The sequence below is a fragment of the Temnothorax nylanderi genome, unplaced genomic scaffold (genome assembly GCF_030848795.1).
Source record: "Temnothorax nylanderi isolate EJ_2023f unplaced genomic scaffold, tnyl_v1.0 TNYL_tig0003_pilon, whole genome shotgun sequence".
NCBI lineage: Eukaryota > Metazoa > Arthropoda > Insecta > Hymenoptera > Formicidae > Temnothorax > Temnothorax nylanderi.
Window position 1 is genome coordinate 1,948,704 of NW_027249065.1, and position 19,847 is coordinate 1,968,550.

At 41.2% G+C, this 19,847-nt stretch overlaps 1 protein-coding gene across 3 annotated transcripts in view; it reads left to right on the forward strand.

Moving 5' to 3' along the window:
- LOC139771442 (uncharacterized) overlaps window positions 1–19,847 on the forward strand; it is a 64,087-nt gene that overhangs the window by 13,110 nt on the left and 31,130 nt on the right. For 2 of the 3 annotated variants that reach the window (XM_071704205.1, XM_071704216.1), the window contains exons 1-2: window positions 14,294–15,555; window positions 19,461–19,689. In XM_071704205.1, coding sequence (XP_071560306.1) covers window positions 15,246–15,555; window positions 19,461–19,689 — 539 coding nt within the window. In that variant the 5' untranslated portion in view covers window positions 14,294–15,245. Of the gene's footprint in view, window positions 1–10,829; window positions 10,881–14,293; window positions 15,556–19,460; window positions 19,690–19,847 lie in introns of those variants that run through there. The other variant, XM_071704224.1, reaches the window with a different exon arrangement.

Here is a 19,847-nt window from a genome sequence, read left to right on the forward strand (position 1 = left end):
CCCGCACGTGTGCGGTCGGCGTAATAAAATTCGTGCGACATTAAAGTCAGAAATCCGTAAAAAACAAAGTGACATCTTGGCATTCGAATGAAAAATAAAATTCCATTCACACACAGATGTGTGTGTGTGTGTGTGTGTGTGTGTGTGTGTGTGTGTGTGAAAGCAGTAGAATTTTTACTTTCGCGAGTCTTATATATAAAAGTCTCCGATACATTCTAATATTCTTATTAAAATAAAGCCAAATGAGGTCGAAGCGATTCTTCCGTAGATTCTATGTCTGTTTTCCGAATAGAATCGAAATACAATATTTTTCGCGTAAAATCGAACGTCTTCGTGGTTCGCGCGATTCCCTGAAACGTCGGGTTGACTCACAAAGTTGACTCGCGCGTGAAAGTGGGGCGAATTATCGCGTCGAAGGGGAAACGAGATAACCGAGGGGGAAAAAAAGCACGAGGGTGGTAAAGTTTCGAGTGTACATATCAGCCGGCTGACTCCGGCTTCCCGGACATCGTCGGTGCATATGTATGCAGCAGCGCAGCGCTGCTGCACGCCCACATTCCGGACGGGTCTGAGGCGAATCTTTTCGTCTTCCTTTCTCGTCTCTCTGTGCAGCCTGTATGATATTTACCGGCATAGTAGTACACCGCGTGTTCCTTCGCGGAACATGTCCGCCCGCCCCGGGTACCTCTTTTTTTTGCGAGTATCGAGGTGAGCAACATGTGAAACACATTGAAAATGTAGGCTGATTAATCTGCAGGGGTGCGTCCCGAGACGCGTAGAAAGCCCGTTGAGCGTTGGCACTCGAGCTGTAAATTGACGTTTGGACTGACAGTTAATTTAGCAGTGGATTATTAGAGCTTTACGAAACGATTCGCAAAATCGATACGGCAGGCGAAAGTTTCCGTTTTTATTTTTGTTTGACTTTAATTTCCTCTTGTCCTACAGCGAATTCTCCTTTATTCTAATATTGCATATATCTTCTTTAATTTTTTTAATTTTATTTTCATACATACACAGTAAAAAATTTTGTGTCAATGGAAGTCCACTCTCAATTTTGTGTTAAAATAACTCATTCATCGTGTTATTTTTGACATTTAGAAATGTTATATCGACATTTATAACATTTCTAAATGTCAAAAATAACACGATGAATGAGTTATTTTAACACAAAATTGAGAGTGGACTTCCATTGACACAAAATTTTTTACTGTGTATATGATTTTTATGTTAATTTAGATTTTCAAGTTTATATGATAATGCAAGGACGCGACCGAGCAAAAAGGTAAATCGCTTTAAGCGTAAAAATAGGGAAAATAATGAAGCACTGACTGGTTAATTATCTTCGACTTGACGTCCGAGAGGCCGTAATTCCGATCATGACTCGTTAATATCTCGAGGTAATCTCGAAGGCTGGCTCCACCAAGCGTAATGTCGAAGTGTCATGCGTCTCGAAAGGCAGGCGTGCCGTGCCTTTGGAAAGGAGGTCGACGTATTATCGATCGGCTGTGCGACGATCGTTATCAAACTTTGATACGGCCGGATCTACAAATATAACGCCGCCAACTTCGCGGCCGTGCTAAGCAGTGTAAACCGCTCAGCTTATAGCGGCGCTTACAATGGACAAGCATTGTAAATTAATTGTGGCAGAGGCGGTTTTACCATCGCCGTGAAGAGCCGGTCGTGCACTATCGATTGCCGTGCAACTGCAAAGGACGTCGACCTCGAAACTCAACTGACAGTACTGACGAAGACCAGAGTCCGGAGAAACGATCGATAGTCGTTCCGAGCGTCTACCTTTCGAGCGTTGGCGTTCATTTCTACGTCCGACGCGATAATCGTTAGCGTTGCTGCGGCCTGCCCGCGGATTCCAACTCGCCGAGATCCCCCGTTCCGCATACGGCATAAGAACATCGACACTGAACCCTATCTTTTACGCGTTGAAAGGAAAATGTAATCAAATTAGTGTTTCGAGTTGAAAGCTAAAATTTATAGAATCAAAATTCCTCAGTTGTGTTTTAATAGAAATGATGAGCGAAACGATAATTAACAAATTTGCAATAAAAATCGCAATTCACTAATTAATAACAGATTAGTGATAAATTTAATAATAAATGCCGTGATCAATTTTCTAATAAATGAAATGGAACATGACTATGCGTGTCTATATATATATACATATACATGTATATTTTTTTGTGCGTTTCGTGACACGACATTATTAATATCCTATTAGTGCGTGATGCGTTATCGCATCGTGAATTAATACGATCTTATCTCTTCTTCGCTCCGTTCCGAAACGAGACTGCACGGAATGTCGTCCCTCGGGACACGTCGTGGTACAACTCGTACGGAAGCCTCGTAGTCGCATTTGTGCGTGCATCAGCCGCGGATGCGGCTCAGCTCGGTCCTTTTGCACGGGCCGAAGATAGCCACCGCGGGTACCGGCACGATTAATGACTTCCTTATGTTTACGTTCGCGCATATTCGCGCGCGCCCCGGCAATCCGACGACGACTTAAACCGAGGAGATCCTCGTTGTACGACACATTCGCGACGCGTTCAAATATCCTTAATGGAATCTATTCTAATCCACTCTGATAATAATCGAAGTCTGGCAATAATAGGATAGAAGGATCCATACGTGTACATGAAATTTATTTTAATATTATTTCAAATTAGCTTAATTGATTTCAATTCATAATTATTTATATGTTTTTCTTATTTATGGGCATTTCGTTAAATCTCAGTTGAAATGTTTTATCGAACCTTGAGTTAATGAATGCGGAATGTGTTTGTCGAGGAAGAATAATACTAGCATGGCCACTTTGTTACGAACTATTATTTATCATTGAATAATGAATTTTTAAGTCGTTACGTGGTCTTCAATTGTTACATTAAGTCTTTCAGCGAATCGCCCGCGTCGTTGGTCCTAAGCGAATTTTATTCATCCTTCACGAGCATAAGTGATAAATCGCGGTCCAGATGTAATTTACCGTATCTCGCACGATGATATTATTCAATAAGCACCTCCTTCCACACACGTTTCGAAACCACCTAGTGCCCATCCTAGTGTACCAATTACTCCCTACTTGGAATACAAACGGTAGAAAGGTGTTCTCGCCGGAGTCATAGGTTAGCGTTTTACATGGCGATCCGTAATGATCGCGGCTCTCTCGAATACATCGGAAGGAGGAGAGGAAGGAGGAGAAGAAGAAGAAGAAGAAGAAGAAGGAGGACGATAGCGAAACTCGCGCGCATTATCCAATCGTCGGGAGTGCTCTCGCGGACGGCGTTTACAGCGGCGGCGACTCCAAGTCGTGACCGATCCTCCGGTGGGAATCCGCCCTGAGATCAACTCTCATACGCCTCGCGAGAGAAGCTGTTCCGTGTCCGTCTCTCTCCTCTTCTCTCGCTCTCTCTCTCTTGCCCGCCCGCGCGTCAGGCTTTTTCCTATTCCCTCCTGCTTCGCGCCGCACCTTCTCTCTTTCTTCCCGCGCGTTGCACACCGCGTCTCACCTCACCTTACCGATCCCCAGACGGTACTACTAATGGTACATATCGGATCTCGGCGCGCACAATCAAGCGCGAAAGAGACGATCCCCTGCAATCGGAGCGCCCGCTCGCTCTTGCATCGCTCTTGCATATATACTCGCGTGCGGCACGGAACCGTCTCGATTGCGGTCCCGAACACTCGATCCAACTGCTTGGGTTTCAACGGTAAGAACACTAATTCGAAGCGAGGGAAATACGAGAATGAGAGAGAGAGAGAGAGAGACAATTAGCAGATATTGCCTTTTCATTATTCAATCTGTTATTCCGCTTTTACTAATCAAAGTAACCCTCATTCTTCACGGATTAATTTAATCACTTCCCTATCGAGATTTCGCGAAATGTTGTCTTTGCATTATCCCACTTGCATTATGATTAAAATAAAGTTGCAAACGTATGTTCTTTTCCACATAGTAAGCTATACCATTGTTATCCCTAAACGCTTACGTAACCGAGAGGACACACGTGAATTAAATGAATGAAAATTTTTTCTATTGATTCGACAATTCTCCGAGGAATTCCAAAACGGAGGGTAACGAACTCCTGTCCCCTATTCCTATCCATCTGATGTGCTATTTCTTCCTGAGTGCTCGGATAGCATTCGAATAGTTCTTTCGACACTTGATAGCCTAAAAATAATCCGAGATCATACAGGTGAAAGGTAGAGACAATAGCGAATTGCCAACGCGCGTTTGAAAGGTCGACGATGAATTGAATCATTTAATTGCATATTGGCGCAAATAAAAATGAAAGTTATAAGTAATGTTGATAGGATAGATAGCAAAATTATAGAGTTTTACGTGATACATTTGATACAGGATGTTTAGCTATTTTAATAAGAGGAATTTGCGTGACTTAATTTATTGCAAAAATAAATGATGCCGTTAATTTCATAAGTATTCTATTTTATGATTGCTTATATAGACTTGGGGTCAGTACATGATTATAAATATAACGATAATATCTGGAAATTTTCGTGCGCTCGGGGGGTTACTTACGAAATAACGGTGTACTAATTACTGAATACTTCGGACCGATCACATGCGACAAAAGTCGCGACATGCGATCTTTCGTGCTGCCGGAACATTTCCGCGGGCAATCACATCGAACGTCAATTATACGATTAGATGTATCGCTCTGTGCCAAATGATTCCGCGTCCGTGACGCAATTGCGCTTCGCACAGAATTGGCGATTAAGGAGCGTTTTAACGTAAAACGATAACATTGTTTCATTAAATTTTCTTATTAATCATTCTCGAGATAAATGAAGGATCGATCTTTACATCAAAGAGAGCTATATGTTGCGTTTTTGCATTTAAATTTTCTTTTTATTTATTTATTTATATATATATATATTTATGATAAATAAATGAACAGAGGGAAAATTTAAATGCAAAAACGCAACATAATCTTTCTGTGATGTAAAGATCGATCCTTCATTTTCAGATAGTTGGTTGTGAATATATTGTTACATACAAGTTTTTTTCTTATCTAATATGAAAGATTAATAATCGAAAGTAAGTTCCCTAACTTAATCGTTTAAATCGCATCGCACCCTTCAAAGTTCTCGATAAACGAATTCGGAAGTCTCATTAATTGCCACCCTGTGTTAGAGGGGACATAGGGAGGCTTTCGACGCCGCGAGCAATCCTAGGCGTTCCGGTGGAATTGGCGGTTCGTCGAAAGCAATTAACGTGCCAATTAGCCGAGCAGTACGTGGCCATTTGTGGCGATTAATCCGAATTCGGGCGCCCGGAAGTTAACGTCGATCGTCTCGCCGTCGTCCGTCCTCTTGCATTTCCTCTTTGACGAATTTCGAAGGTGCGCCGATAACGAGAGAAACGCGTCGCAATTGCAGTAACCGCATCTTCGCGTTGCAGTTAATCTGTAAAGTTAAAGTAGCACTTGACAATTATTTTAAATAGATAAATAGATATAAAATTTTAATAAATAAAGTAATCGATTTGTGTAGAATACGAAATAAATATTGAGGTTTTCGGTTGTTGGGCGGGATCTTATATCTAATAATAATTTTTACGTGCTACGTGAAATGGTTATATTTTTCCCCGATAACCATCGCTGGAATTAAATTCGATGACTAGTCAAGAGTGTGCTTCTGACGAATTAAACCGCGTACCTTCTTCGTTATACCTCCGCGATTGCATCCGCGAGAGGCATTGAAGGCGTAATGAGCGCACGAGTGGCGAGATCGATTCAATTTCGCATCCGACGTCCTGGCGGGATATCCGTGATAATGAAAGAGGAAGCGCGGCTGATGAAGACGCGATATTAATTTCTATATTGCTTCCGCGCCGCGAGGGGAGAAAGAAGATGAGGGAGGGAGGAAGGGAGAGAACGAAACGGATAACTCCGACTTTCCTACTGCTCGCGTGCGGATTACGCCGAGTCTTATTTCGAGACGTCGTCTCTCGAAACGAGACGATCTTTCATGCGACCGGCGCTCATCGATTAACCGTCTTACCGGTTTTCCGGATGGTCATACCCACGTGACGTTAAACGGTTCAACTACCGAGGGCTCCGGAAGACCGAGTTACTTAATTCTTAATTTATTCGACATTCAAGCTTCTGTAAAACAGGACACGAGGCAAGGGCGATCGCGTTAATTTTCGCTCTCTTAGTTCTATATTTTTTATTAATCTTATTTTATTTTATTACTGAACTGTTATGTTATTATGAACATTCTTATCAATTGTAAACTTACGACACAGAATATTAAATTTATTTTCATACAACATACTTTCTTATATTGTTTTTTTCGTTTAATTGGTAACTGAAATGACATCGACTGACCGCGATAAGATTATTCAGTAAGTTTTATTTTCTTTGTTGAGGACAAAGTTTCGCTTTCGGAGATATCGTACGATTATTTTTGTTAGAGTTCGATGAATCACGTCCCTGTACGATAGCATTCCGAAGTCACAATTTCTTTTTTCACCGTCGTGTCCCAAGAATGATGACCCTGAAATAAATGAGCGAGCTCGCTAGTCCGTGACGCAAATCTAATTTTCGTTGATTGACGTAAAACGAGTGAGCCGTAATAAATCGTGATGGGTCCGTACGATTAAAATGTGGGGGCCCGCGCTCAACCATCTGTGACAAATTAGTTTTCGTACAGCGGAAAGACAGGTCGGGATCGTTCGTCCGATGGAAAGCCAATTTTTGCGGGAGCCACGTCGACAGCCGATGCAACCGGTGTCATTTTGCCGGCTCAAAAGTGGCTTCTATCACCGAAGCCGAGTCGAAGGACGAGCTGAATATAACGAATGGCTGTTCCAGTTGCGAGGTATCGACGTAAAAGACCGCGTTTGTGTCTTTAAGAGATACAACACGTCGCACAGCCGCGTAGAAACAAACGCTTTATATACAACCGTAATCAGCGTCACCGTAATACGAGATCGCCGAATGAGTCACTTGACGTGCGCGAGTCGCGTCGGTGACGATCCTGGGCCGACCGTCAGAAATTCCGCGGATGCGCCGCTGCGTTTCGGTGAAACCCGGGAGCCGGTGTCGCGTCGCGTGTTCCGCGCGCGTATGCGTGCGTGTGTACACGCACGTGCGCGCCAATTCCCGTTCCATTCGAACGTGAAACCCCGGCACGCGTGCCGAAGTGCGAGCCGCTAATTCGAACGGAGAAAGGCCTGTCGGGGTCGAGACGGGGAACGGACGAGGATGGACAACAGACGTGAGTCATGCAAGCGCGCGTCTCTCACCTCCGCACAGTGTCGTCCACCAGGGACGTAGACTGTTTCTTTTTTGCGTGTAACCCGATATGTACGATGGTAGTCATCTTCGAGTTTAAACATTTTGATAAATGATTGATGTCGCAACGATATATATGCTGACTTACCTCGACTTACAAGAAACTGGAGTAAAACTTTGAGAGAATTTTAATTAGCCGTTGACATTACACAGATAGCGGAAGTCGAGTCCTACGGACTTCTAATTTCATTTTATTCTTTTTTATGAAAAAAGAAACAAAAATAATTTATCCATATACATATTATATTGTATTTTTCCTCGTTAATTGTGCAGAGAATACAAGTTTTATTTGCTTTTCTTATAAAAAAAAAGAAAACGTAATTGATCGAAATTATAAAATGAGTGGCAAAAATCCCAAAGACTTAATTTTACAATTAAGGATTAATAATTATATTTAACAGACTTAATTATAATTTTTTTGTAGAACATACTATGTTATTATAGGCGGTAAAATTTTTTGAGATTATATATATTTACTTATTTCAAAAAATAATATATATTAAAAAAGAAACTGTGTATTATTCTATACATCTTATTTATGATGAGATATCTGTGTAAATTTCTAATTACGGTGACAACAATGAATATATAAGCTGTTGAAAATCACTCTCTTGTGCACTCTTGGAGTTTTGACGTCGTCATTAAAAGCCTGATGAATTAACTTCGCGCAAAAGCACGTTCAATAAAACGCGTCGATTCGCCTCATCTGTTTTCGCGCGTTTTTAGGTCATTAAACCGCGACTTATCTCGCCAACCAAGTGATATCTCTCTCGAGTAGGCGTTGCGTGCAATAACAAGAATTGAATGAAACATCGTGCACGAACGACAGATTATTAAAAATAAATGACAGCTCACGATGTATTTCGTCAACTTCTTTTCCTCCGATTTTTATATTCACCATCGAGAGGACGAAAGAGCTTTCTATGGAAAATAAATGAAGGTGTGCGAAAGCTTAATATCGGGCTTCTTTCGTGGGTCGCGTGATCGGGATGAATGTGTCTACTATTCACGAAGATTATGGTCATGATCCTGATTATGGCCGTCGAGGGAGCGGCGGAGAAGAAAAAGAGGAGACGGACAATACAAAGAAATCTCAGAAAATCGGCCGCCCTGATCAAAAGAGTCCTTGAAGCGCACCGAGGAGAAAGGAGGTGGAGTAGGCGGGTTACTATTTTTCGCCGCTCTTTCATCCCCTACGGGACGAAAATACACACGGGCGGCGTACAGTTCCAGAGCGGACGCCGCTGGAAATAAGACGCGGAAAAGTTCCCGAAAAAAAAGAAGCAAGACGAGGAGGAGACGGGGGATGCGCGCACGTTGCCGAAACGAGAGACACACTAGTCTCGTGCACTACTTCCGGGCTCCTCTTCTTCGTAACAAACCCTCTTCTCTTTCTCCGTCTCGCTGGTGCTCCGCTTTTGAAAGGAAATTTCCACACGAGGCGTAGCAACTGCTAACAAACTAACAAAGCACCGAGAGAATAATTCCGCGTCCCGTAAAGTTAATCAGCCCGCTGGCAATTTTCTTTTTAACGTCATCTAGTAATGCGGGAGAGAATAATGACGGCGGGATTAAAAAAAAAATGTATTAGAAAAGAACTTTTGTGCGGCAAACAATGGATATTCTTTCTGCTAGACTCGAGCACAGAAAAAAGCGATGTTTTCCTGTGAATTTCCAATAATAGAATCACTAACAATAAGATTATTGAACTGAAACTTGTACTATACAACTTATAATTTATTAAACTATGAAGAGTGATGATATTACAGGGAATTAGAGCCACTAACTTTTAAATGTTTATATAAATGTATATAAATGTATAAAAATGAATTAGATAAAAATTGTCACGTATTCGCAATTTATCGAAGTTGCCTCGTTTCGAAGTAGAGATTTCGGCTTTCTAAAATTTTCATTTACCCCGCTTTTCCCTTTGTCTCTTTTCGTCCGTTTCTCGAGAGATCCGAAGGCGTATCGCTTCGAAATAAAGTAGACCGTCAGCGGTACTCTGTACCGCATTAATACAGTACGGAATACCTCGAGAGCTGCGTGCGTATCGCGAGTGCGTGCGTGCGTGCGTGCGGCGCGAGTGTGCGTGCATTCTGACCCGATGCGTCGTGTCGGGGCTGCCATCGCGTTCGTTCACTCTTTATAAATAGAAACTTTAAATTCTGTCGCGAGTCGGGCGTGGCAGGACGCGAGAGGAGAGAGATCTACGATGATCCTAGTCACGAAACGCGTACATACATCATTCAACGCGATCCGCTCGTTCTTCCCTCTCGTCTCGTGTCCCAGGTCCCAGCGCGCCGCCGTTAATTCCCTTTCATCTTGTTATTTCACATAACATTCGCTTTTCTTGCCGAAATACCTCGTTAGTTCGCGAGTATAACAGCGTTTCACTTGTGACCGTCAACTCGCAATTAGTCCGAGGGAACATCGTCCATCTTTTTTTTTTCTTTTCTGTTCAGAAATACAGATCTTCAAAAATACATTTTAATTATTTTCCGAAAGAATGAACATCTTTTTTACTATATAAGTGAATCTGACTGATATGTGGGTAATACAACTAGGGTGAAAATTTTATAGATATCACGCAATGATATTATTAGGCACAAAGATCCAGCCCGACTGTATAAGACTTATTTCATTAAAAAAAAACTATTTTTATTGCTTATCCCCGCAGGGTTTGCAAGTCGTTTTTATAAGGAACGTTACCCAAACCTTTACACTACTACCCTTTCTTTTCTCACTTTAACCCTTTTGGACCAACGGCTTAACGTCTCTTTCCGAAAGACGGAGCCCAGTTTGCTCCGCACAAGAGCCTATCATGCACGGAGGGGCGCAGCTTCGGAAAAACATTCCATGTTTACATGGCTCTAGTGGACTCGAACCTGGTTCCTCAGATTACGAGTCTGGCGCTCTACCACTAGACCACACTGCCGCCCTATAAGACTTATTTCCATCTACTTGTTTTTTTTTTTAACTTTTTAATTACTTTTTGAAATGTTTTATTTTACTTTCCAAAGCCACCCCCGCGGCTTAATTATGCTAGACGCTGTATTAATTAAGGAATAAAGTACACACAAGTGTTGAAAATAATTCTTCCATGATTACTTAACTTCAAGATCCGACATTCGGTATTTTATTCGTGAATTCAGCAGGAAGCACCTTGATGGCCGGTTCGAATCGAATCCTACGGTCGACTTAGCGTCGAATCGAGCGGCTTTGAATCGAACACACGTTTGAAATTTAAGCCGAGCATAAATTCCGAGGAAAGCTCTCTGTTGCGGGTATCGGGGTGTTGCATAAATCAGGCGGGGATTCGCAGAACGAGTAGGTAGTAAAGTTCGCGCGAAGCACGATCGGCACACAAGTCGGATATTATTCATTGACCCGCCGTGACCCCGACACTGTCATCGTTTCTACCTAGTTATCCCTTTATTATTTCTCGCTCCCGCTATACTTTTTGATTTTGACAGATGTTTTTCTCTCTCTCTCTTACAGATATTCGGCGCGTGTACGAACTACGACTCGACATGCCACACCTTCTGTAAGGTAAGATATGGATCATTTTTCATTATAATCAGATCTGACGCAATTCTCCTAATCCTAGCAGAACTGAGGGAGGCAAAAGAAATGGAAAATGTCTTCTTTAACTACTAATTTTTTATTCGACTTTTACTGCGACTTTCTCGAGATGCATTAACGCATTCAGTTTTTTTTTTAGTAATTTTAATTGTATTAAAATATTTTTTCTATAAATGCTCCATTGTTGTTTCGACACTAATAGTTTTATACAGTTTCAAAAATTATTCTGCTAGTGATTTTCTCATTTGAATTTACTAGTTTGTAGCTTAGAACTTACTTAGCTCTGCTATGAGTGAAAGATACATATCTCTATAAAATCGTACGTTAAATTGCCGTAATAACTGCGTCTTCCTGGCGTAGTCATTTGACGGTTTATCGGGCGATCATCGGGCGAGATTTATGGCCAAGCATTTAGCGAAGGCTCGGCAACATTTTTCCAATTACGGGAAACAAAGGTACGCGGCAACTTTTGCAGAAGAGTTTGCATTGTTCTACTCCGAAATGCACGCGAAACGCATCGTGGCATAAGAGCGATGTTATTTCGCATTCCATTGCTTCTAGATGCCATCGCGATGGGATAGAGAGAGAGAGAGAGAGAGGTGGATCGATGGCTCGTCGTCGCGGATGGTCGCCCGACTGTAATTGTTCCGGGAAACCGGAAGCGCGTAATTACGCTACGTATCGTATGGAAAATTGTGCGCCGTCGTTCGACGGCTTTTGCATGCATTCCGGGGGATGCGTGTGCCGCCCAGCTTTTGCAGCAATTCCAGCCGTATCCGTGTTGCACGGACAATTGAAAGTGCGCAAACATTTTCAACGTTTACGAGATAAAAGTAGTTAGTTACTCGTGATTAGCGTCTAGTCGACGTTTGATACGAAGGTGTGGAATTTCGCAACGTAGGATAAAAATAACCTGTTCCTTAAAATGTACGTAATATATACGTGAAAGTCAAACATATTCTTTATATCTACACTGAGAAAACAATTTTCTGCAATTTTCTTTAGTAAATATCAGTTTGCATACAACTGCGACTCCATTTACTAAAATAAAGAAAATTTTCCTTTTTAGTATATGTGTATTTACTGAGAAAAAAATATATCTACTAATCCCTAAACAGGAAAATTTAATTTTTTTTCTTTTAAAAACTAATATTTACTCAAATGTAGAACATTTTTTTCTCAGTGTACGTAAAAATCAAACCTCTTTATATCTACGTAAAAGTCAAACATTCCCTTTATATCTCTAAATAAACAAAATATATCTTATCTGTACGTTCTTATCTCGGCTAAGATCATCGCATCTTTTAAATATAGAAATCCAAAAATTTCATAATTATACAAACTTAAATTTAAACAAGCAATATTCTTATAATATTATTACTTTTAATTTATGTAATAATTTGGATAATAAAAATTGTCGTGTATGTCACTGATCGACAAATCTCGGCAAGTTCGATCAAACGAGTTAACATTAGAAAAGAAGTTTAATGAGATTGAAAGGTTTTTTTACGAGTGTGAAAGATGGATATGACATATATATAGCATTAGTGGATGTGACATTAGCATTAGTGGGTCTGGTGCTCACTTGTTGCAAAGTCAGCCGGCGATCTTTGGAATAAGGCACGTAGATATCCGTTCCAACTCGTTTAAGGTAGTTCTCCGGTCCTTATACTAGAGAAAATCGATTTTCTATAGATTTTCTTGAAACTGTGAATATACGTTAATTTAGGTGTGCTTTATGCGTGGTATAAATTTCAGTACCTCTTCCGGTGTAAAAAATAAAGATACTGAGCCTCAAAGTTTCAACTTTTACTAATGAAAAGGTTTTCCAGACCAAACGGTAAGAGATACGAGGTTGGCCAAGAGGACCAAAGTTGCTCCTCTTGTCGAGTTCTATAAGGAAAAAATGTCAACATTAAAAAAAATTAAATTTAAAAATTTTTTTTGGTAAAAATTGAAACTTTGAGGCTCAGTATCTTGATCTTTTATACCGGAAGAGGTACTGAAATTTATACCACGCATAAAGCACATCTAAATTAACGTATATTCACAGTTTCAAGAAAATCTAGAGAAAATCGATTTTCTCTAGTATAAGGACCGGGGAGAACTACCTTAACGTATATGAACTTTTCTCACAAGATCTCTCGGTGGTTCCTTTAGTGAAATTACGCCGGCTGCATTCCCGAGCGCGACATTTGCGAATACGGGCGCCATAAACGCGCGGTGTTCGATAGTAATTCCGGGTAAGCGCACGTCATTCCAGAAACCGCGTCAAGGCCGTGGCTGCTCCTATATCGATAAAACTATTTCACGAGCAACGAGGCTATCAATTCCCACGATCGCGTATTCCGAATTCGCGATATAACTCGAAATCCAATAGTTTTCACACTACATTTAGCATCGAGCCGGTCAAGTGTAATTTAACTTTTATTTTATATGTTAAACATGGTATTATAAACGAAACCGTAAATAGAAATGTTAACTTTTTTATTATTATCAGGCCAGAATTAAGCAAAATACAATTAAATCAGTAATTATTAAGTAGCAAAATCTGCGATTTACGCTTATAGTCTTTGAATAATTAATAATTATGATTAATAACAGAAATAAACGGAGCGAAAATAATTATCGGTCGTGATTTATTTCATCGTTCCAGTCAGCAATCAGAAAATAATTGCGCTTTTGATTATGATTGATGCAACAAATTAGCGGTACGTTAAAGAGAGATACCAATGCCCTTTTATGCAATCCATACGTTAATCCAAGCTACAAATGTGTAAACTCATTAATTAATGTGAAAAATAATTTTCAATTAATTATACCAAAGATAATGAGGAAACACCTAATTACTGCACAACAAACCAATCAATCTCCGCACCATCGAAACCCGTGCGTAGATTTTAGGCTCTTTCGGCTATACCATTCTGAATTACTCGAAATTTAAAATGACAAAGAGATGGCGGAATAAATTCTCCCGCGGTTGTTCGCGCGCGTATTTTTGACGACATCGCACTTTAACATACCACCGTCGCGTAACTAACGGCGACGGCGGGCTTAATAAGAACCGGCAGCGCTAATTCTCCGGCGGGCTTCCCCACGTTCTCTCCCGGCGTGGCAGCGGCGCGGCGGTGCGGTGCGGAGCCCAGCTCGCCGTCATCCTCGTCAGCTGTGCGAAGGTCAGGGTCGCGCGCACGCCAGCCGAGAGGGTGCAATCGATGCACCGTCCGCTCCGCCGTCGCTCCGCGCATCCCCTCGCCGGATGCAGTTGCCATGGAGACCGTCTCTCCTGACCCCCATTGCCTGGAGGAGAGCGAAGAGCGGCAGGCGGCCCGTTGACGCACGGAGAAGGGACCCGGGGATCGAGTATCAATCCTGTACGGTCGCGGAGTGGCGCGAGCGCGAGTGACGAAGGCGCGTTTAATGCATTCCGCGTTTCTTCTCTCGCTCTCCTTCCCTTCTTTGCGATTCGTTAAAGGCGACATTCCGCTGCGAGGAATCTTTTCCGCGTGCCTGTCCCGTGTCCGGAACGCGCCGATCCTCTTTGGGAAAGAGAACGCTCGGGAACTTAATCTCTTTGCGCGCTGTGAAGAATATTCGCGCGTCCCCTCGTGCAATTGTGTCCCCTCGGTGAGAGTCTCTGTGAGTTGTTCATTTGGTGCCGCGTCTTATGCGATAATAGACATCCGTGGGCAAACAGTGCGTATAAAATCACATGAAGCAACGCGAGAAAATATAATATAATTGAAACGTTTATTACAATATTTTAAACCGCTACACATCGATGTCACTTTAAATTTAAATTTAAATAAAATTGAATTGAAAATAAAATTGATCATAAAATATGCTTAAAATTATCTCAGTTAATCAAATGTTGATTGATACCGTTGTTTAATCAATTCAATCACATGGTAATGAAAAATAATTGACTCCTGTAAAATTACATATACATAACAATTATTTCACTAACTGCTCTCTGTGACTCGAAATATTCCCCCAAATAATAAGTTATGTAAAAAGTTTCCTCCTCAAACATTATTAGAATCAATCGATTTCTCTTTTAAATCAATCGTCAGAAAGAAATTATGATCCTCTAATCAAGGCGTATTATTTGCGCCAAATTAAGTCGCGCAAGGTCGTTCCGAGAGAGAGACGAAAGTAAGGTCAGCTGATAGAAATCAATATTCCCCGAATCGTCCGCGCAACACATAGCCCCTCACGAAGACCACACCTTCGCTTTTAATTCCGTTCCGCGCTTATTAAACGTGGCAGGCGTGGAGAAGCAAAGTATTTTAACGTCGCGTTAGACACGTCCGGGAATTCGAGGCGGGAAAGATGGACGGCTGGAAGAGTTGGAAAAGGTCGGAGAGCTCGTTTCTTGCGGCATGGTACCAGCGCGTGAGAGAGTCCTACGTCGCAGTTTGGTTCTTCGGGGTGTTTCAGAGCAGCGGAACAATGTCGACGAGCACCGCCCTCGGTGGCGGTGGCGGAGGCGTTGGCGGTGCCCTCAGCCTGATGGGCTGCGTGAGGGAGGCCTCGCCGCCCCCCCAGAACCACCATCAGCACCATCATCATCAGCAGCATCGCACTTTCGGCCTCGGCGAGTTCCCGGCGGCCCAGCACAGCGTCGATCCTCTGCCCAAAGGTCAGCATTTGAATATTCTCTTAGCATACTTTGACAGTTTGTATATATCCTTGCGAGATGGACGAGAGCGTTCTGAGAATATAATCTTTTAGTAGTTATCAATTCGATTACAGAATATAATGAGCACATATCATAATTTTGCAATTTCTTTACGCAACTCTAATAATTCTATGTTGATAGAATGGTCGACCTTGCGGTTTTACCTCTCTTTTTTAGCTTTGAAAGCAATTACGTGATTATCGGTGTTAATATGTAATATTTTATTGATTTTCTATGAGGTTACGAGGACATCTGCTTACAATATCATTCATATAACGCATGCATCATTATCGATACTATTATTCACTGACAATGAGATATACGTATATATTAATTGTTAGAATATTAACAATAGGATAGATTAATATAAGATTTGATGATTACCGAGCGCATTTTCCAACTATTCGTTGCATTATTTAAATAGAATGAATTTCCCTGGGAATTGTTCTCTGTCAAATTTTAGATGATAGTAGAAACTAGATAGTAGATATAGGTACAATACAACGCTGGCGGCGACGGTCTAGACACGCCGTCGGAAAAACTGCATTTTCTCCTCCGAGAATCGGATTCTCGGCGTCGCGTTCGTTCGGGACACGCGAATTCCTGAGACGCGTATTACTCCGAGTCGCAGGTAAACGAGGCGTATGATGAAACATATGGATTTCGTCGAACGTCACGTTTGCGCGAAATGCCGATTTTCTATTTAAAAAAAAGCACGACGCATTGCGACAATTCAATAACAGAATTATTCCCTTAATTCAGCAGTTATTCGTATTTTTTTTTACGGATGTAGTTCGATCATTTTTACATTTAATAAAAATAAAAATAATAATTACTTTTTATTAAAAAAAAAAAAAATAATTGAAATATAATTGATTGAAATTTTTTTATTTATCTTTTTCTTGCTTGAAGTTCAGAATGATTTTTCTTTGGAGGAGATAAATTATTAATTTTGACTCAACGGTTCTCCAGGTTTACGCCCAAGTTAGCATCGCGTTACGGTATCGTCCGTAATCCGCAAGGCTGTACAAATGCGAGAACGTCCTCCTCGCATCTCGGGCAAGGATGGCGAATCGAGGTCATCGTTAGCGGTAGTAAGAAGCGCGTACGTTTAATTAGGAGCGGACAGAGATTAAAACGACAATTATGATTACGGTAGGCGGCGTGCTGTGATTTCTTTTTTTTTCTTTCCTCGTTTTGCGTTACGGTACGCCGTGACTATTGTTCGGAGTAGCCGCGTTATGTGTCATTATGGATGAGTTTCCGGGTCGGAACAACGACCCCCTCTCCCCCCTCCCCATCGCCATTGGATTAGGTCCCGGCAAATTGCAGAGCTCGGCGACCGCGGGGGCAAATTAACTCGGGAGTTAATTTTTTTAGACTCGAGGGCACAATTAGCGGGGAAACTTTGTGATTTCTCGGTTAGTTGACATTTGTCATTGCCCTGACCGAAATTTTTTCGTGATTAATACATTAACTTTCGAGAGAACCTAAATGTTAACTTTTCTCATACAAAATTTAATTTATCTGTCTTGTATTAAATTTTAATTTAAACTCTAATTGAGAGAAAAGTCCTCGAATATCAATAAAACAATACTCTGCATCGAATAACCGAGATATATTTCATAGAGTTGCTTTTAATCTCGACCGAAATGAGATTTTATAAAACTGCCTAATGTTATAATTTTCCACAGGTATTTTTATATATGACTTTATTATTTTTCATAATTTTATCGTATCACGTTTGTATTAACACGTTTGACTTTTGCAATATATAATTTACACCTCAGATAATCTTGCCTTTGAAGATCCGTCGGTTTTTTCTATTTGAAGAATTTCCGTGGTTGCGGTGCATTATATTCTTCGATATCGTATACAAACAGATGTTCTCGTTACGTGCGATAGACAGCCGTGAGCGAGCGACTGAGGCGTAGCATTATTTTTCGCGCTTCAACGACGCCGGAGCCGTCGTTGAAGCGTGTAAAGTGCGCTCAGAGAGTGTCAAGTACACAGTAAAGATCACTCCCGATCAAGCGTACATTCCTCTCCCCTTGTCTCGTTAAGGCCGCGTGGGTCGGTATTTGATCGCTGAACGTACGTATAGGCACGGTGGTAGATCGACTTTAAGCTCAGCATCGCGCGGCGTCGAGATGAGATTGTGGTAGATCGACTTTAAGCGCGACGTCATCACGCCGCGTCGAAATTGGGTATGCAGCAACGAATCAGGATGCATTGGCTTTAAATATTGCTTAATATTGAATATCGATTCTGCATTGTTGTTACGGAATACATAAAATTAAATGTGTGGCCAGAATGGGAGAATTATTCGAAGGCCACTATCGTATATATTCATTACAAAAGAGATTTGCGTTCTTATACATAAAAAATACAGACTAGTATAGACTTTATTTAGGTCATGTGTATTTTGCTGTCGTCGTAATTTTGTTGGAACCTTGAGAGCTAGTTTTTCGTATAATTATATCGATAATTTCGAGAAGTTTTTTTTTATTTCTCCTCATTTATTTACTCTTCTGCATCAATATAGGTTACGCTTATTTAGTTTTACTAGTTTTATTTTTATTACTTTTGTTACAATCATTTATTTACTATTTCGATTCATCGCGAAGTGCGGCGTAAAGGCTGATCTACAATGTGCTCTTTGCTTTCTGTTTTCTGCTCTTAACCTCTTTGCGACTATCTCGTATTTCGCAATTCCGTCGCGTAACGTGATGTTTCTTGTCTCTTCTGAAGTTCGTCAATTTTTATCTTGGGCGACAGAGAACAAAAAACATCGCGTTACGCGACGGAATTGCGAAATACCGATAGTCGCAAAGAGGTTAAGAGCAGAAAACAGGAAGCAAAGAACACATTGTAGATCAGGCTTAAATGTATGTGATGGCTGCCTAAAGTTTTTATTTTCCGATCTGCCATCTCGTCGAGATTGCCCATCTACCTGCCTGCTAAAAGTCTGAAATCTCGTCTTTATGCATTAACGTCGAAGGCATCGTGAGGTTTCCTCGAGAAACATCGATAGATGCGTCACGTCGAGCGATAAAGTTGAAGTGCTCGTGAGTGACAGGGACAGAGACAGGTCGGAAAAGAAGGGGCAGGAAGAGGGTAAAGGCCATTAGAGAGAGAGATCGAATACCGGCACTACATTAGGCTCGTACCTTATAAGGAGAGGCTCTCCCGGCAGTCTTGGCTCACGATATATCGAACCGATATAGAATTATCGAGGGGCCGAGCTTGTAATCTTATCATGTCACAACCGTCGCCGTGTATTTTGTTTGCGTATTTATCCGTGAAATCAGTCAGGTGTATATGTGCAATAGGTGCAAACGGAATTCTATACGCGAATTCTAGTTCTAGGCTCCATGTAGGATGCCTTCTCTCGACTCGCTCGTAGATTTCCTCGGTAAATATCGCCCGATCATCGTGCATCTCGCAAAGATATCAAAATTGTTATTTTCAGTGATAATAACACAAATGTGTGGCACGCATTTCGCTAAATATTTAGAATTTAATTAATGAATATTAGAAGTTACATTTGTATAATCGTATGTTGTCACTTGGTTCGTAATATATTTCTGCTTTTTAATTATTGTAGTATTATCAATCTCTTCTCAGGTGAATTTTTAATAGTTAGAAAGAAGTGATTTAATTTTTTATTTAATTATATTTCACTCAATTTAAATTCATAGCAATTAAAGAGAAAATAATGAAAAAAAAATTAAAAATACTGTGGTGAATATTGTTCGTTTTGTCAAGAATATTAGAATTAAAAAAGGACTGAAGGTGTTCATATATGTATATTAGTGTTCTTGAAGAGAATTTAATCGAACACTTCGCATGCCTCCCGCTTTCAGAACCAAAGAAGCGCCGTTTTCATCCCCTGCGCGGTCTCCGGAAGATTTTCCGGCGAAAGAGTCGCGGTGCCGCCGATGCACGGTCCGTCTCCAATTCTGCCGATCGGGATGCCGAATTGGCGCGCCTCCCACGGGAGGAGATCACGATGAGGCATCCTGCGGGACGCCCCGAGGAAGCCCGTAGCAGGAGCGCCAGCGAGCTCCTCACCGACTCCTGCGATCGGGAAAGGTAAGGAAACTCTCTATATTTTATTATCAATCTCGGAAATAATTTCTCTTTAAAAATGTACTTAAAATAATGAATGCAAAAATCGACAATCTAAAAGATCGGTTTCACGCGAAAGAATCTCTATATTTTTTATTCACCGATATTATTTTTTAAAAATA